Here is a 17,882-nt window from a genome sequence, read left to right as displayed (position 1 = left end):
GAGGAGGTGGACGACCAACAAGAGGAGGAGGAAGAAGAAGAAGAAGAAGAGGAGGAGGAGCAGGAGCAGCAGCAGCAGGGGAAGAAGAAGAAGAAGAAGAGGAATAGCAACAGCAGTAGCAGCAGTAACAACAACAACAACAACAACAACAACAACAACAACAATATCACCCAGCGTTAAAAGTGAAAAAGATAGACACGGGACGCGCGACACGGTAGGGAAAGCGAAAATCGATCGGACGGCGGTAGTAGCGGTACATCGTGTGCGGTGTGCGTAGGGTGCGAATAGGGAGAGAGATCGGTCGTTTCTCTTCTCTTCGGTTGAAACAAAGAAAAAAAAAAAAAAACAACAACGGATCGTTGGTCGATCGGCGTGGAATCGGCTGGTGGAATATTACAGAGTGCGAGGATGAAGCAGCAGCGTCAGCTGGCGGATCTGCCGGCGCGGTGTCGGTGTTGAGAGACCAGACCCGGTCCCCGTGCACCGGGCGTGTCCTCGGCATCGAGCCCGAGATCGGCACCCGGTCACAGCCGATATGAGTTCGAAATTCATAATCGATAGTATGCTACCTAAGTACCACCAACAGTTCCATCATCAACAGTTGTTCTCGAGCGCGAACCCCGGCACGATCCAGGCGTGCACGACAAGCCCGGCCACAGCCAGTCTAGAATCGAGTTTATCCGCGGCTGCGGTCGCGGCCGCGGCGGTCAATTACGCGCAGCAACACAACTCGCCAAGCCCGACGGGCTCGAGCCCGCAGCACTCAGGAAGCTCAGCGTCAACCTCACCGGCGGCGCGAACCGCGTCCACGATGTACCCGTACGTGTCCGCGGCCGCGGCGCATCATCATCATCACCAGCAACAGCAGGCGGTAGCGGCGGCGGCATTCGGCGCCACGTCGAGCATGGTCCCCGGCTTCGGCTCGACCGCGGCCTCGAGCGCCGCGTTGGCCGCCGCCGCGGCCGTCGACGCCGCGACCGCCGGCGACAAGTCCTGCCGTTACACCGCCAGTTTGACCGGGAACGTAGCGCCGACCTCCGCCGACTCGATGGTCAACTACACCCTCGGTCATCATCATCAGAACGGCGCCACGCCGGGTAACCTGGTGTCCTCCGCCTCGGCCTCCTCGGCCGTTTCCGCCGCCTCCGCCTCAATGGCAGCCGCGGCGCAATTCTATCACCAAGCGGCCGCCGCGTCGGCCGTCGTCGACCCGTTGACGTCCTGCCAGCAACCCACCACCGGACAGCCGGGCATCTCGGACATACCGCGGTACCCATGGATGTCCATCACCGGTAAGTCTACTCCCGATCTTTCTATTGTGTTTTCCTACGCTCGTTTCTTTCCGCGCGAGATTCCACGCGTGTCGATGTTCGGACGTTGGATCGCGGTTCGTCGAAGCGAATGGGATCGATAACGGGATTGGCATGGGTATCGTGGCGTTAAAATCGCACGGGTGAACGCCGATCTTTCGTTAGATATCGGCCCGGTACCATTCTTAATGGCGCGTCTGAGATAACGATAGGAACTGCGTCCGCGGCGTTGCATGAAACCACGGAACAACCGTGATCGTTAAAAAGTAATGAATTCGTCGTTTTGTTCTTTACGTCTGTTGCCTATTGCCGGCCACGGGGAACGGCTCCGATTTGCAAGTAAAAACAACGGCCGCTCGTTTCGCGGTAAATAAATTAATGAAGCGATAAATTACACCGCGACCCGAGCCGGAATTTATTGTCTCTCCCGTATCGGTATCCGTATTATCGGCGATCGGGATCGCGAAAAACACGCGTACGATGAAGTGCAGCCTTTATTCGCGCGCGTTATTATAAATTCATTCGCCTTTCTATCCGTTGTATACGGTCGCGCGGCTTTCATGGTTGTTTCGATGGAAAGGCGGGGAAAAACGCAGGAACAATCTATAACGGATTAGCCGCAAATGGTCGGCTCGTGGTTCTCCAGGAACGGTAGATGGAAACTGACCTACGGTACACGTGTTTATAGTTATTCTTGCTGCAGGGGGGCACTATAGTAGAGTACATAGTCGTTGGAACATTGTTATGCCTCGAATGCTTCGTAAAATCCGTTAAAAGCATGCCAGACCCGCCATTCTTTACCTATACTAGAATACAAATAACCCATAAAGCTAATTGTAGCGGTATATTAATAATAACTACGGCTTCTCGTTACGGCCTAACAGATTGGCCACCGCGATCACCTCTTCTCTCTCTCTCTCTCTCCCTCTCTTTCTCTCTCTCTCTCGTCTACGAAGATTCGCTTCGTATTTTTGTGCAACGTCCGCGCAATTTATTATCAAAGGCATAAATATAATTCGGAGCTAGTCGGTTAATAATAACAGCCCAATTAATATTACCAGCGTCGTTGCCTCTCGAGAAAGTCGCGGCAGATACGAGGAACGGACTTAATCAGCTATTCCAAGTTTACTAGCTTCGATATTAATACGAAACGACGGTAATTCTCCGAGATAACGTCCACTTAGTATCCGCGTGTAATTATTCCCGGTGAAACGCGTCGCTCGTGCGCGTATTCTCTCGATCCAAACAACGGCCGAGTTCGCGGCTCGCGAAATACGCCCGCCATGTTTGCACCTTGAACATTCCGCGGGCGTAAAACCCGGGCTGATCCCTCCCTGACGCGCGCATTAATTTACGCGGAATTTCATTTTGCTCGTTTCAACGGCCGCCACTATCGTCGTAACGAATAAAACGCAAAACAAACACCGGTGAACGCGCGCTCGAGGATCCTGCCGATTTTCAACTTAACCACCGGGCACTGCTCGAATAAACATTACTCCGAAGTTATCGAGAACGAACATTTTCTCTCGTTACTTGCTCGAGGATACCCGTTCTTACATACGACGGATATTTTATACGCGATACCGTCGGAAGTCGTCGAGATAAGAAATTATTAATTTCTCGTTCCGGGTCAAATTGTTTCAACTGCCTACTACCATTACCCATTCGAGCAAGAAGAAACTCGCGTCGAATTATACGCTCGCCGTAGGACCTCGTCGATTTTCGATCAAAGAAACAATAACGCGACGCGAGACATCGCACAGCTGAGATCATTCGCTCGTTTCAGCGACCAGCCGTTTCTCATGTTCCGTGTAACGCGTTTCTGCGGGTACAGCAATTACCAGCGACGTTCCTCCCGATCGTATTAGCGCGAGCATAGTTCCGACGGCGTTTCAACGGTTGTACTTATACGTCGCGAGCAAGCGAAGCTGTACGTGTATTTTTAAAGCTGTTTAGTCCGCCGGCCCGCCATTGTTCCCCGTGGCCGTCGTTGTCGCGGCCGTTCGTACGCGCGTCCTGTGTAAATTCACGCGACGATGAAAGAGAGAGAGAGAGTCGAGAGGATTTAAGCTCGTCCAAGGTTTCGCCCCGTAACCGGGTACCAACGAAAATAAACTGATTCGAAGTAATTGGCTTCTCGCCGTACGCGAAAGGAGGGGCGGAGGAAGACACGGTGCGTTTTCTTGAAAGGTCGACGTTATCTCGACAGCGCCGCGGCGATTTCAACGGACAATGCCAACGGTCGAGCTGACAATAACGATAATCTGCCGGCCATGATTTCGCGCGAACGACCGCCGCTATAATTCGCCGTTACGGTTCGGCACGCGCGGTTCGCGACGAACGGCCACCCCTAAATAATCGAGGATAGATTCGAAATTATGCCCGCGACGAAATTCGATGGCGACGCGAGCGACGGGCCTCGAATATATTGCGATGAAGCCATAATCGTCGGGTATGCAAATTATTTTCCAAAGCCCGTTCCGCTATCAACGCCTCGCAATAACGTTTCTCCTACGACGTAATAAGCCGGTGTGGTTTCGCGCGTTTTTACCTATCAACGAGGGGAACCAAGATGGAGAGAGAGAGAAAGATATTCACGGATAATGCACGTTCTAACGCGACAACGTTTACCGTAAATCATCGCTCCAAGCGGACCAGGCGCCGCTGTAATTCCAGCTACGTTTCCTTCGACCGCTTTCCGACGAACGTTCGTCTTCTTGACCGTTTCCGATGGTAGAAAACTTCTCGTTCGCGGCTGACGACGCTGAAGGAATACCGCTAATGAAAAACGTCCACGGAGACGTTGGTCCGTCGCGTTTCCGCGCGTACTTCTTTCACCGTTACTCGAAACGTTCGAGCGAACGAGCGCACGGTCGATGGGCTCGGAGATCGTCGAGCTACGTCGTAACGGAACAAACGGCGATTGATTCGTCTCGACACGTGCTTCGAGGCAATTCATAACGTGGTCGATTCTTATCAGACGGGCTGCTCGCGACAGATATTCGCGCGTTTGAACGCGGCCGATCGAGGAAGAGGCGCGCGTACGACTTCCTCTCTTTCGTCCTGCTGAGTGGCGGCAGGTTTATCGGACAACGTTCGCAAAGAAGTGTCTATTCGTGATTCAATAAAGTTCTTATCTGGTTTACGAGTGCGTAAGAATAACTTTACGAGCCGAGAACGAAGGGAACCCCGTCACTCGCGGTAGTCGTAGCTCGAATCGTAACGCGGCAACAGAGATTTATTGGGATAAACCTCGAGCCACGGGACACGGGTTGCGTCCGCGATCGAGCGACGCAGTCGTTATTTCGAGTCGTCCTCGAGCACGTAGGCAACGAGCTGCGTCGGGATGCCGAAGTTTCGACGAGAGGCTTCGTCGATCTCGTCGAGTCCGCGTGTCGCGATTATTGCACCCGCGCGGAGGACACGAAGATCAACGTTCGGCCTGATCCAGTGACATTTCCGTTTAATCGACAGAGGAGACGGGATTAAGCGCTCGTGGTATACGCTCGAACGTTTCACGATCGCGGCTCTAATCCTCCTTTCCAGCGGAGCAAAGTTCCACACAGAGGGAAGGCTGGCTTCGCGTGTCGAGCCGTCAGTTTCCTACTTTCTAATTGCGTATCCGTTGGAATAAGTTTCGCTCGTGCATGCTTCCTCTTCGTTAGTTCGCTCTTTGCCCCGTTCGTTCCCGAACCGAGCGATCCTTGTATGCAGCCGATGCATGCGTGCGCGTTCGCGTTCGCCGTTCGGGTGTGTACGCGCGTGGGTAGTTTATCTGAAGTGCATGCTTTTCACGGGTTGGTTAAAGCGGCCGATAACTTTCGTATCGGATCGATTCACGCTCTCACTAATTACGACTGTTTCTATTTTTGCTTTCAGATTGGATGAGCCCGTTCGACAGAGTCGTGTGCGGTGAGTACCATCTCGTTGTTATTAATGTAGTTGTTATTCGCTGAAACATCTTGGCTGGATATGTTCCTCTTTTTTTTTCTTTTTTTTTTTTTTTTTCTTTCTCCCGTTTGTTCGAAGCGTCGATATTGGAGACGAGTTTTTCCGCTTTGACGTGGAAATTGTTCGATTTTCGTTATCGCCGGATGGAATTGTCCGTAGGATTCAACAGCCACCGAGCGAAATCTCGGCTGGGAAATTGTTATTTAGTTCGGATCGACCGAGGACGTAAAACGAGGCTGGAGACACTTACGCAGGGACAAATCTGTTCCCAAGCGTGCGTCGCCCGCCACATATGGCGGCCATATTTCCGAAAGTAAGAGTCGGTTTCATTCACGAAACGTAATCGTACAAGACGGTCGCCCATGTTTTTTTTCTCTCCCTCCTAGTTCAACCGCCGGCCGCATTTCCGGTTTTACGGACAACCCCGTGACACGTATTCCCGTCGAAAACGGAGATTATTAAATCGAACCGAGCGTTCGCTCCTCCCTCGAAGGTCATCGCGGGGGTTAAATTCGTCGCGTCGAACGAAAGCGCGAACTTTCGCGCAAACCTCGCTCCACGAGAGATTCGCCTCCATTGTAAAAGTTCAGTGTCACAGCTGAACGGAGTCGAACGATAAAGGAGCAACGTGCGCCGTTAAACTTTACTCGCACAATTTCACCCGAACAATATAACCGCGAAATAAGTCGTTTTAAAGCTAATTCGTACGCCTGTTTCTGCCGTTTGATCCCTGCCGGATGATTCCGGTAGTTGTCGCATTTACAAGATGGCGCTGTTCACGGATTCATTGCTGTGTAAAAGGAAAAAATAGGGATAGAAGAAGAACAAGAACACGAAGAAGAAGAAGAAGAAGAAGAAGAAGAAGAAGAACAGAGGAGCGACCTTGGAGAACGTAGCCGGGGCCCGTCGTGTCGTTGTTCCAAAGTGTGCCAAGACAAGTCAAGGGCGTCGCTTAGAGGTCGTTTGCTCGAATCCTGGTCGCCGGTAGCACGTGCTACCGACTCGTATCCTATTCATTTATGTTAGTTGCGCATGCAAGAAGGACATGTATATGGCCAACTACACCTGTCGTCACCGTGTGATAATGTCCGCCGCAAATTATCCCCGTGACTATCTTTTATACGGCCCATTACAGGCCCACAATGACGTAGTAAATAGCGATTAGCTGAAATTAAAACTTCACCCGTCGGACTTATCGCGATGGTTTGTTTACATCGCCTGGGATCATAATTTCAAATAGGAATAAACGGTGTGATTACAACAGGAAGCGAATGGTGTACGATGGGAACAGTTAGACTGCCGATGAATCACGTCCGAATTTATTCAGAAAGAAACGGAACGCAATTGGCCTTTGTGCTGTCTCATTGTAACAATTCGCCCGTTGAAAGTGAACTTGCCCCGCGGACACGTTCCTCCGATCGAGCAACACCGTCCAACGTTATCCGTCTGACGCACGCGGTGTAAAGACGTCGTCGATTTAACATTTTTACTGTCTATTCGAAATCGAAACACCGCTACACTCCAACTAGCCATTTCGAATCCTCGAGTTCCAACGAGTCGCGACGCGTCGACGTCAAAGCAGAAGAGTCTCCTCTTGTTTTACAAACACGATTGCGCGGGCAGGTTTCGGGTTGCGGTCGTCGGAGATAGCCAGACTTCCCTGGCACCGTCCAACGGACGTCTGTGCGCGAGTAGACAACGCTAGGGAGACGTGACGTTAATGCATTTGGAAGTTGGGGTGCGTCACCCGAAATACCTGTGGGAATGTTGCACGGAGAGACCTCCAGGATGCTTGGCTAATTGTAATTGAAGTTATGTACGCGAATCAACGTTAGCCCGGGGACGCGCGATGCATAATGCATCGCGCGTCCGTGGCGTATTTCTTTTTCCCCGATCTCTTTTGCATCGACAATTGCGAGTCCCGGAGCCCGCCATCTTTTCAGCCAGGCTAACTGGACGGTTCCGTTCTGAAATTAGTCGAGACGTTTTTATTCGCGCTCCACCGACGATACTTTGTCCTCGTCGAAGGTAAACCGTCGCAAAAATTTCCGCACGCTTTCCGTTCGCCGTGTCGCGTCGGAGATTCCCGAAATTTCGGCTCGATACGCAGCCACGCGTCGTCGAGAAGCGAGATCTTCGTGGCCCCGTAATGGCGTCCCCTGAAATATCGATGTATCGGAAAACGCCGGTTGAAATTCCGCGACACTCCGTCGCGTTTGGCAAAAAATAATATAAGAACAGCACTTTGAATTCAACTCAAGCGACGTCATTCTTTTTCTTCCACTCGCTGCAATATCCGTCGCCGTGTCTATGGACGTAATCTATCGGCGGTACGTGAACGTACTGCGCTCTCTCGAGTATAGAATTAGGATTGGCGGGTGGGTGGTGTGGTTTCGAGGTCCGCGTCGATAGAACGTCACAGAGGGTCTCGCCTCGGTGTTCTATTCGCGGCCGAAATTACGTATCCGCGTGAACACCGTTCTCTCTACCTCTTTCTCTTTTTCTCGCCATCTTTTTTTATCCTCGTCGCGAGAAACGTCTGCGGAGGAACGGTGCGCGGCGGGGTTAAGGGAGATTAACGGGTGACCGGGAGGCTCCACCTCCCATCCATCACGGGAAGAGAAATGCGCAATGCGACAAATTATACGTGCCACGCACGCGTCCCGTGTCGTAAAATTAGGGAAAAAGCGCGTCCATTTTATAACACAGAATTAACTTAGCGAGATACGCGTATCTAATCTGTCATTGGCGGTATGCGAGCGTATGCTGCATTTTGGGGTCAGGGATCGGCGGCCTGCTGATAGCTCTTCTGGATATTCGACGAGACCATTTTTGTGCGCGCGTCCGTGGGTGGACGCGAGCCCGCGCGCAGCGCTCCATTTTGGACCGGGACCAAATTTTTCGGCCGATCGAATTTATCACTGGCACGAGGCGAAAATAGGCGCGTATTTTAGCTGTTCCTGTTAGTTTAGCCATTCGAGTATGAATGAATCGATACTTGGTGGGTATTAATCGCGAACGGAAAGGTTAGGGGGAGGCGAAGGTAAGGCGGGGACGCAGCAAATCTATTCGATAGTTGCATAATTCAGACCGTGTCATTTCTCTTTCTCGTTCTCTACCGGCGCCCAATGTTTGGCGCTTTGACGATAGAGAGTTCAGTGGCCAGTAAACGTCTAGCCGGGTTTTATGTACGCTCGGCTATCACGAGATAATGTATAATTTATAAACAGTTCGATCTGCCGGCAACAGTGCGCCAGCAAACATTCTTGTTGGCTTAGTCAGGTCTCCGCTCGACGATCGTTCCGTGCTTCTCCACCCTTTGATTAACCCTCGCTCTGCTGCTGTGTCGTTCCGGGAAACGTTTAACCCCCCACCCCCGGTAAACCGTAACGGAGAGGAGCACCAACAGTAAAATCTTTCAAATTACAAGCTCCGCTCTCCTCTGCTCTCTAACTCCTCGTGAAACATTCGAGTCCACGATGGAAACACGGTGTTAACATTCTGCGTCGTGGAAAGCGTTAGAAAAATGTTAGAAACAATTTACGACCGCGACAATATTTCACGAACGTCGCGTAAAGGTATGACAGTCGAACGTTAATGAAGCTCTTTTTGTCTAGCGTTATTGAGTCCTTAATGTTCCAAGCTCGAAGATGATAGCCTGACCGGTTAACTGCTTGGCTAATCGTCGAAGATAAGAGCGGGTAGAAAAAGCACCCGGAATCGAGCGGTCGGATCTTTCGATCTTGGTACTTTATTAGGACTGTCTCGGGCATCGATTTTAAACGAGCAACCGGCTTAATCGAGCGTGGATTCTGAAATATACCGTTCGATTTTAAGGGAAATCGATACGTTCTTTACTCGCAACGCGTTGATAGTTGTATACACGTTGTAGGCTATCCTCGCGTAACGACGCGGTACCGCAGGGCGAATGGTAGCGGGGTGCATCGGACAAATTATCCATTCGCGACGGTAAAAGGAGAAATCGATCGACGATTATACGGCACGATACGTTTAACAGGCATCCTGGGGGGTTGTGATAGGGGTAACGGGATTTTTGTTGGCCACCTCCCGATAATACCGCAGTCCTATGGGCCTTTAATCTATCTCTGGCCCGTAAACGGTGTGCATTTTGATGCCGGGGCGGTCCGTAACCTGCGGACGTCTAGTTGGATTTCGGTGTGTACACGGGGCTAGCACGAGATAATGTATAATTTATAATCAGACCGTTTCTCTGGCAACAGTGCGCCACTGCACGGACTGAATCTTCCGCCCCAAAAGCCGCCAACCCCTCATTAGCATTCGATGATGGCTGCCGCGTCCTGCAGCGTCCGTATTATCCCATTTCACCGTTCCCTGCCTCCCCTACCTGGGCTTCTGCTCGTTCCCACTCGCCTCCGCCCATTTCGTCCTTTCTCTCTCTCTCTCTCTCTCTCGCATCCTCCTCTCTAGTTTGCACCTATCTCGCCTCTCTGACTGACGCCGTACCATTGGGACGGTCAGGTAGCGCGGACATGTTTTAGGAAAAAAGACCAGCGGGGTTGGAAATTGTAGATAAAAAGAAAGAAATGACTCTGTTTCGGAAAGCTACTCCGCGAAGAGTATTCCAGAGAGTGTGAGAAATGTATCGATATTTAATTTACGCGAGATCGTGTCTTTTTTTTTTTTAATCACGAAGGTGTTCGAGATCAACGCGTCCGAGGGGGGCAGGCTCGTCGACTCTCGAAGTGAATCCTTCCGTTTTATCGCCGCGAGTATATAAAAATTGTCCTTCATCGGCGATAAAGACTGGGGGAACGACGCGAGAAGGTTAGGGGGTAATCTTGGAAGGTGGCTGCGACTTGAAGGTCTGCGCCGGGAAGCCCCCGCTTCCGGAGGCCCGGAGGAGTCGGAGCCAGGTCAGAATCGTGTTGTCACTGAGATTATTGAAACTGCAGTTTTATGGGCCTTAAAAGCAGTTTAATTGCTGTTATATAAGTGTTTATGCGCTGCCAGGTTTGGCCTCCGCCTGCGCTACCCCAAACGTTTATTTTATGGTCATACGGCGGCGGCGGCGTACCCCGTTTTGTCGCGTGCCGAACCCATCATACCAGTCAAATCCTCGGGACAGGCCGAACGATTCTAAATGTCACCGTAGATTCACACTACGACCTCCTTGGAGAAAAAAAAGAAGAAAAAAAAAAAAAGAAAATAAGGTATCCTTCCGTCTCTTTTCTCCGCCAAAAGAGCAACCTCGACGGTTATTTTCGGCCGCTCAAGGCGATCCTCGCGGGGCCGCGACACCTACGCTTTCTTCCCTTCCCTCTTCCCCGTTCCGCTCCGATTGCGATCATCGTTGCACTCTAATTACCCACGTCAACTTTACATAAGAAGATTACTTTCTTTCTCGTAGATCCCACTTCCTCCGCGGAGCTTCGTAAATCAACGCGATCAGCGGATCGTCGTTAATTAAACCAGGCGATTATTACCACGTGTACTAATAACTCAGGCTTAAGAGTAGAAGCCGCGTGTACGCGAGGAACGGCGAGACGGTTCGCCGGCGTTCCAACTTGCTCACCTTTTTCAAGGTTCAAGCGACAGGCTGATAATGCTCGTCCGTCTCGTAATTCGCCGCGGAGCACATCGTACTCCGTGCGCTGTGCCCCGTATACGTAGCCTTTTGAAACATTGGGAAGGGTGAACCGTGTCCAGGATGCCGGGTGGAACTGCGACATGTTTCGCTACTATGTACCTACCTACACGTCCCGTCCGTTTTCATTCACTCTCCTTCCTACGACAATCTTTACTCGGAGGCTCCACCGCTGTCCGCCGTTGCCCTACGCTCGGAATACCCAGGATCGGTCACGGCACGTACGTTTTCACGGCGATACGCTTTATTCGCGCGGCGATAATATGCAAACGATTCTGTCGCGTGCTCCGTTACACGCCGTTACGGATTTACGAAACATCCATAGTCGTAATGTTATGCGATCAAATAGAATCCCGTGTCCCCGGGGTATCGGCCTGGGGAGGCTACGAGCATAACTTACACCGGAACACTAAACGCCATTACTTCTCCTCCCGGTTCTCCCTGTTCCTTCTGAATTAATCCTTCAAACGCTCAACGTTTCCCTTGGTCTACCAGAAAAGAAAGCTATCGCCCCCCCTCTTTGCATGCAATTACACCCTTGTTGTATACTGTATCGCGACTTCTTTTCCTCGCGTTTTTAGCGGCACGTAAAATACTGCTATCGACTGTGGAGACAGAAGGAAGACAAGATGGAATATGAATGCAAATTGTTTCCATTTCTATTCACGTTCATCGTGATAACGATACGCGAGCCGTGTACAGCGTATACGCTCGAGCTGGGTCTCTATCTTCCTTCTTAACGGAAAGGAGTAGAATCCTTCCATTCTCGATTTATTCGAGAAAAATGTCACCGTGGACGGTCGAGTTTCACAAGGTCGCCGCTTTCCTTCAGCCCTTTTTATGGTTTCACCTCTATCCAAAGGATCGGCTTTTTTTCCTACACCCGACGCAAAACTTTCACCGCACCCTTTGTATAGAAGAGTCGCGCGCGCTGTTTCCCGTCCTTTAAGAAGCAGTAAAGTCTCTACCCTATCCAGCAGAAGCCAAAAAGTCGATGCCTCTCGGCGGCGTTCGTAAATCACGGCGTTCCACAGCTGGGTGAAAGTAAAGGCTTCGTATCTGTCGTGGGAATCAATCACGTTGCCAAAGTCTGCGCGAGACGTTTGTTCACGCTTATATCCCTGTTCTCGAAACGGGCCGAAAGACTCTCTCAACCTCGTAACTCTTCGTTGCCCTCCCCTCTTCTACGGCCCATTTTCTCGTCCGTTCACGTGGTTCTTCTCGCGTCGAGAAACAGATTTACCTCTCGCCCCCTGCGGGCCGGAGGGAGCGAGAACGTCTCTGCGGAAAAACGGGAACAGCGGCGAGAATCGTTGTCCTGCGCGGATGAATAAGAGAACACGCGAGTTGCGAGTTCGACTCCGCTGGCAAGGAGCCGCACACGAGCGTGTTCTAATTTATAAACTCGTTCAACGAACAGATTAGCAGGGGGGCCCCGTGCGGCACAGCCAGGCATGTGTCGTGCCCGACCGTATATTCACCGCTGCCATTTGCGCAAGCGGGGTAGAAAGGAGTCGAGGGGGGAGAAGAAGAAAAAAATGGGGAAAAAAGAAAAGGTGGAACCGTAGGTGAGTGTGCAGACCGGAGAAACACGGACTCGCGGTCGTATCCCATTCCATGGACACCGATAATTATCGTAGGGGGAACAATTTATCGTAATTACACAGCCACGGCGGTGCTATCTGTTTCTCGATAGCTCGCGGGGCCTCTCGCTCTTCTTCTTCTTCTTCTTCTTCTTCTTCTGCTTCTTCTTCTCCTTCTGGCTCTTCCTTATCCTCCCTTCCCGTCGAGTCACGTCTCGGTGAGAAAAACGCGAGACGAAGACGCGGAAACGAGAAGGAATCGCGATAGGTAGTTGGAACCGCCATGTTGCGTTCCTCCCGGCTTGGCAGCGGTTGTTGCAGAGAGAGGTTTCGCAATTTCGGGTCGGCGAGAACGTTTCCAGGTTGAATTATTCCGCGCGATTCGGCTCGATCCTCCGCGTAGCTGGCTGCGGGCTAAATATCTAACTTGGAAGCGTTTCGCGCTCTCTCGCGAAATTGCAAAAGACTGAGGCGTCGTGCAATGGGTAGGGAGAGGCAGTCGGAGTGAAATAGTGGCAGCTCGCCGCGGTCGTTCGACCGGCCCTCTCCGTTGCTAACAGGATTTTGTTAAAATACGATTATGCCCGGGGAGAAGGGAGGATTGAGATAGCGAGATAGGTAGGTACCCACGAGCGTTCTAATGAAAACTTAGGTTTAGAGGTTCGAGATCCTCGCGGCGTCTTGCATACCAACGCCGTCTGGAAATTCACGAGGCCGCGCCGCTCGAATTACCGGAAAAATAATCGGCCGGCTGATTTACAGACGGGCCCCTTAATTGTAAGCATCGTGCGTACTCGCGTTCCGAGAAGAGGCCGAGAAGAAAATCGCAATTAGAGGAAACAGACGGCTCTCTAATAAACGCGCGAGTTTCGAACGCCGTTTAATAGGGTTAAACTCTATTCTCTTTACCGTTCGTACGGTTCTTTTCCGTTTTTTGTTGCGCGCTGAAAACGCTGCCCGAATAGCCTCTCCTCCTCGAGAGGAATCGTCGTCTCCTCTTCGAGCGAGGAGGTCGACGACGGTTCGGTCTGGGCGCTCGACTAACTGTCGACTCGGTAATTCTTCGAGATCCGGTTGCTAATTCAAGAAAAGTTGTCCCCATCTGACGGTGAATATACATACACCGAAGGATATTCTCGCCTTTTCGAGTGAATTCGAGTCTTATTCCCGGAGACGGCGTAGCCGCGATTAGCTAAAAGTTCCTCTATAACAAACATCTCGTTCAGAGTTTTCCTCGGATACCCCATTCCCGCGAGCAGCTCGGCCATAGCCGGAGTTTCCCTCCGAACTTGTCTTCGTCTTCTACGCCCGGAAGTTTCAACTTTAGCGCGGTGTTTAAGAGAAAAATTGCCTCCTCCCGACCGAAACTTGGAACGTCCCGAGCGTTTCTCGTTCGCTCGGATGCGCGACGGCATCCGGAAGCAAAGTTCCTTGATTCGAAATGGAGAATGGGGACGGTCCCGCGATTTTATTCGAGCGTAGACGAGCGGCAAGAACGAGGAGCCTGCCTTACTCTCCATCGACCATCGCCACGAAATCAGAGAGTTTCTCTTCGCTCGAAGATGATCGTCTTTGTTATCACTCTGCGAAAAAAAAAATCGTCCCGCTCGGTGATAAAGTTCACGCGTGCACACGTAGGTGTGACGCGTTCGTTCGATACCGTCCGGTGGCGGAAAGTTTGAAAAATCAAATCGAAGGAGGCGAGCCCGGACTCGACGGATACGGAGGTGCGTGACGGTCGTTAAAACTTGGAGAATGTCACTTGGCAGATATAACACGGATAGAGTGTTATTTTCACGGTCGATAAAATTTTACGAGAAGGATGGAACGATCCGGTGAAATATGTGACGAATAAGGATGTGCGAAGATCGTTAAACACCCGTGGAATTCCTCGACGGATCTAAATCGATCCGTTCAATCACCGTTAAATTAACCGATGTTTAATTAAATACGACATCGTCGGACAATCGGCGACGTCTTTTTTTTTCGCATAAACGCCTTTATCTTTTCATCGCGCTAAATGGTAACCGGTTCCGATTTGCATTCTTCAACGAACTAATCGCCTCGACGCTTCTTTCGCCTCCTGTCACGATCGTTTATTTGTGCGAACAAAAACCTGCTCCCGTGCAAAGTCAAATCACGGATAATGCGTACCCAACGCTGTCGATTCGACGAAATTGAAAGCGAAGAGTACGTTCGAATCTCGTTCGCCAGTCCGACGAAATGACGAATTCCGTCCTAACGAACCGTGACGCTGGCCACGATCGATACTTTCGTGCGCATCGACCCGATAGAATATTAGGTCCGCGAAATGTGGCGCGCAATTCGTTTAACCCTGAGTAAATTGGAATGGGAACGAGGCGGTTCGATAAGGACGCGGTGCGAGCTGGTTGCGCGGCGCGTCCCTTCGTGAGGACGGACGCGTTCCTCGGAAGGAACGTCCGTGTCGTCGTTACGCGAACGTACCGCTGACACGCGGAACGATGTTGTCCAGGCGGGGAAACGTGCTCACCGGCTAGTACGCGATTCAGACGTTCAGCAACGTAGTTGGTTCCAGGAGAGAAGGGAATGCGGCACGGCTGGATGGCTGTGTTACGCCAGTGGCTGTGCGCCACGCCACGCCGGTGGAGAACGACCCCCCGGCGGGTACTATCGTAACAAATGTGCCCGTTTGCATAACACGACGACGAGCAATTCGGGTAGGTTTGACGGTGCGCGATATAGACCTTCAACCGGGAGGCGAAACGGAGGGAGGAGAGAACGAGCCGGACGTCGAGGCGAGGGCTGCACGACTCTCCTCCGTGTCGTGGAGCGTGGGTTGCGATGGAAAGAGAGACACGAGAGGAGCCTCCTGCCTTTCCCGGGAGACGGCTCTTCTGTATAATCTATGCCTTCGGATGGCCAATACCGCGAACGACGGGGCTAAGCTGGAGAACGCTCCACCTCGGCTTCAGGTAGATTTACCGCCGATCAGAATTACGATGTTCACATTCGCGTAACGATCCAGGCTTGATTTACGCCACTCAGAATTCGATTGCCAGGCGTTCTCATTGTCGGTGGCCTGCCGACGATTATCGACGTCACACGGAATTCTTAGGATTCCATCGATCTGCCATTTGCATTCCAATTAATTTTCATCGCGGACGAGGGAACTTTTCTGTATCCTTCTAATCTCCTTTACTCGGAAACCCTTTCGTTGGCTGGGTAATTTAGAGAAATACAGGTTTAGTGGTATCGCTTGGAGAGTTTGGAAAAAGTTTGATCGACTTTTATGTCGATTGCTCGGCTGTTTTACAGCAGAAGATGGATGTTTGTTTTTTTTCAAGCGAACCTCTGTTTTCGGGAATATAACGGAGCATAAATATAAGACAGCCAATTTTGTAGATACGCTCACGCGATTCCAACCCCTCGAATTGCGTGCGTCCGTTGAAACCCTCCCGTGTGAAGTCGACGATGACAGCGCGGGGGCGGCTGGGGGTAGGCGCCGGAGCGATTCACGCATCCCCAAGGATGTCGTGTAACGTTCTGAGGTGACTGTCTCTGAACGAGAAAGTGTCGTGTTATTGCTCGACCTTTTATCCCCGGAATATAAATTAATTGTACGCGACGGATAGAAGCGACATGGGAAAGTAGAAAATTATGACTCACTTTTACCGTGTAATTTATGGAACGATTAAAAACCCCAGTTGGCGGTGAAACTGTCCACCAGCTTGCCTCGATCCCGAGAAAAAGCTTGTTAACGCTCTATTCGTATGCCACCGTGTATCCTAGTAATTATTATAAACACGTATACATAAAAAGTGGATATGAAAAACTGTCCAATTAGTATCGGACCATCAGTCGCAACGATCTCGGCGAAGCAAGCCGCGGACGTTGCGGCGTTCCAATAGATTGCGAGCGACTCGGCTCGATCGTTAAGTGCAACGATAGCCCCGCTCGATTAAGCAGTTCCATTCGATCGACAATGTTCGAACCCGATCGTTTCCGCTATCCGCGATTTTTTTGATCGCGGTATGGAACGGCGACGCGACGAAATATCTTGCGTCGAGTAACCCCCGAAATTTCGGCGGTGGCCCCAGACGTGGCTCGCGCGGGGAAAAACACGAAACAGAAAGAGAGAGAGAGGAAGAGAGGGGATCGAAGAACGCTTGCACGCTTGCACACACCGGCACCGATCCGGTCTAGATATCGCGTGAGTACGTCGCCGTGCTCTTTCACGGTACACCCCTGATACAGCTTATCACGACTTTTATCCCCCGATAAAAACTAAAGGCTCCATTTCCAGCTTTTGTACCGTCCCGCGGCTCCGCTGGAGGATATTACGCCTCTTCTCTTTATACTTACGTACGCGAACAACCCGACCGGTAGTCGTAGCGTACCATCCGCGTCTTCGTGTGTGCGTGTGTGTGTGTGTGTGTGTTGGTCGCTGCGGCAAAGAGAGAGAGCTCGATGCACCCGTGCCACGTACGTACATACGCGCACACACGTACATAAGGACGGGGGGACCCTACGCGAGGCCGTCCACGTATCGTTGTCGTGCGCTTCGCAGACATATTCGGTTCTCTACGTTGGCCATGGAAACGGCTTTCGTAGTTGGCGTCGATAGTGATGGGTTCGAGCGAAAGGAAAAGAGAGAAGCCCGCTGAGGACGCGGGGGAAACGGAATTCCCCGTGCACGGGTTAATTGGAATGCAATTAAAGAACGCGGTATCGCTCGGAGATCGTTAAACGTTACAATGTTTTACCGTCCCTGCTCGAACCGCGAGTTTAACCGAGAAATTAAGTAATTTATGCGCGATTCCCGGTCGTTTTTTTTCTTCTTTTTCTTTAAACGTCTCGATTATACCGTTTCGAGAGTCTTGTCGCGATCGTTTGGTTAATTCTACGAACACCCTTAACGGGATCCGGATCGAAGAAATGATAACTTTGACGCGATTCAATTATGCTCGAATCCAGTTCGAGTCGCGGTTTATAGTGGTGCTCTCGATCGACGAAGAGCATAACCGTGGCCGATCGCAACTTTGTAAACTCGCCGCCACCGCCGATCACTAATTTCCTCCTGCACTAATCATCACCATTTTCGAATAACAAGCTCGTCGATCACGTCGCTGGTCAGAACCGCGTGATAAGCGGCGGTGGGATAACGAACGTGAGCGAGAGAAAAAGAACGAAAGGGAATTAGGTTGCAACGGGAGGAAAGGAGGAAAAAAAGTAAACCTTTGAATGGGAGCGGCTCGTATCTCAGTGTCGTCGAACACATTGCCGCGCGTTTCGCTCGTTCCGGGATCGAAAATCGGATCAAACCCATCGCCCCTGCATCGATGCCAATACGCCCGCCATGAGACACGGTACGTACACACGTACGTACAGGAGGATCGTTCCCGTAGCTCGTGTCAGCCTGATGGTGGTCGT

General features: G+C 51.3%; 1 protein-coding gene across 3 annotated transcripts in view; it reads left to right on the top strand.

The window, feature by feature from the left end:
- The first annotated feature begins 409 nt into the window (after positions 1 to 409).
- The window catches only part of LOC143425270 (homeobox protein abdominal-A homolog), a 31,804-nt gene continuing 14,331 nt past the window's right edge, over positions 410 to 17,882 (top strand). For all 3 annotated transcript variants that reach the window (XM_076897951.1, XM_076897950.1, XM_076897949.1), the window contains exons 1-2: positions 410 to 1,292; positions 5,190 to 5,222. In XM_076897951.1, coding sequence (XP_076754066.1) covers positions 536 to 1,292; positions 5,190 to 5,222 — 790 coding nt within the window. In that variant the 5' untranslated portion in view covers positions 410 to 535. The remainder of the gene's footprint in view (positions 1,293 to 5,189; positions 5,223 to 17,882) is intronic.

This window comes from Xylocopa sonorina, chromosome 7 (assembly GCF_050948175.1).
Source record: "Xylocopa sonorina isolate GNS202 chromosome 7, iyXylSono1_principal, whole genome shotgun sequence".
NCBI lineage: Eukaryota > Metazoa > Arthropoda > Insecta > Hymenoptera > Apidae > Xylocopa > Xylocopa sonorina.
This window is presented reverse-complemented; position numbering and strand designations above follow the sequence as displayed.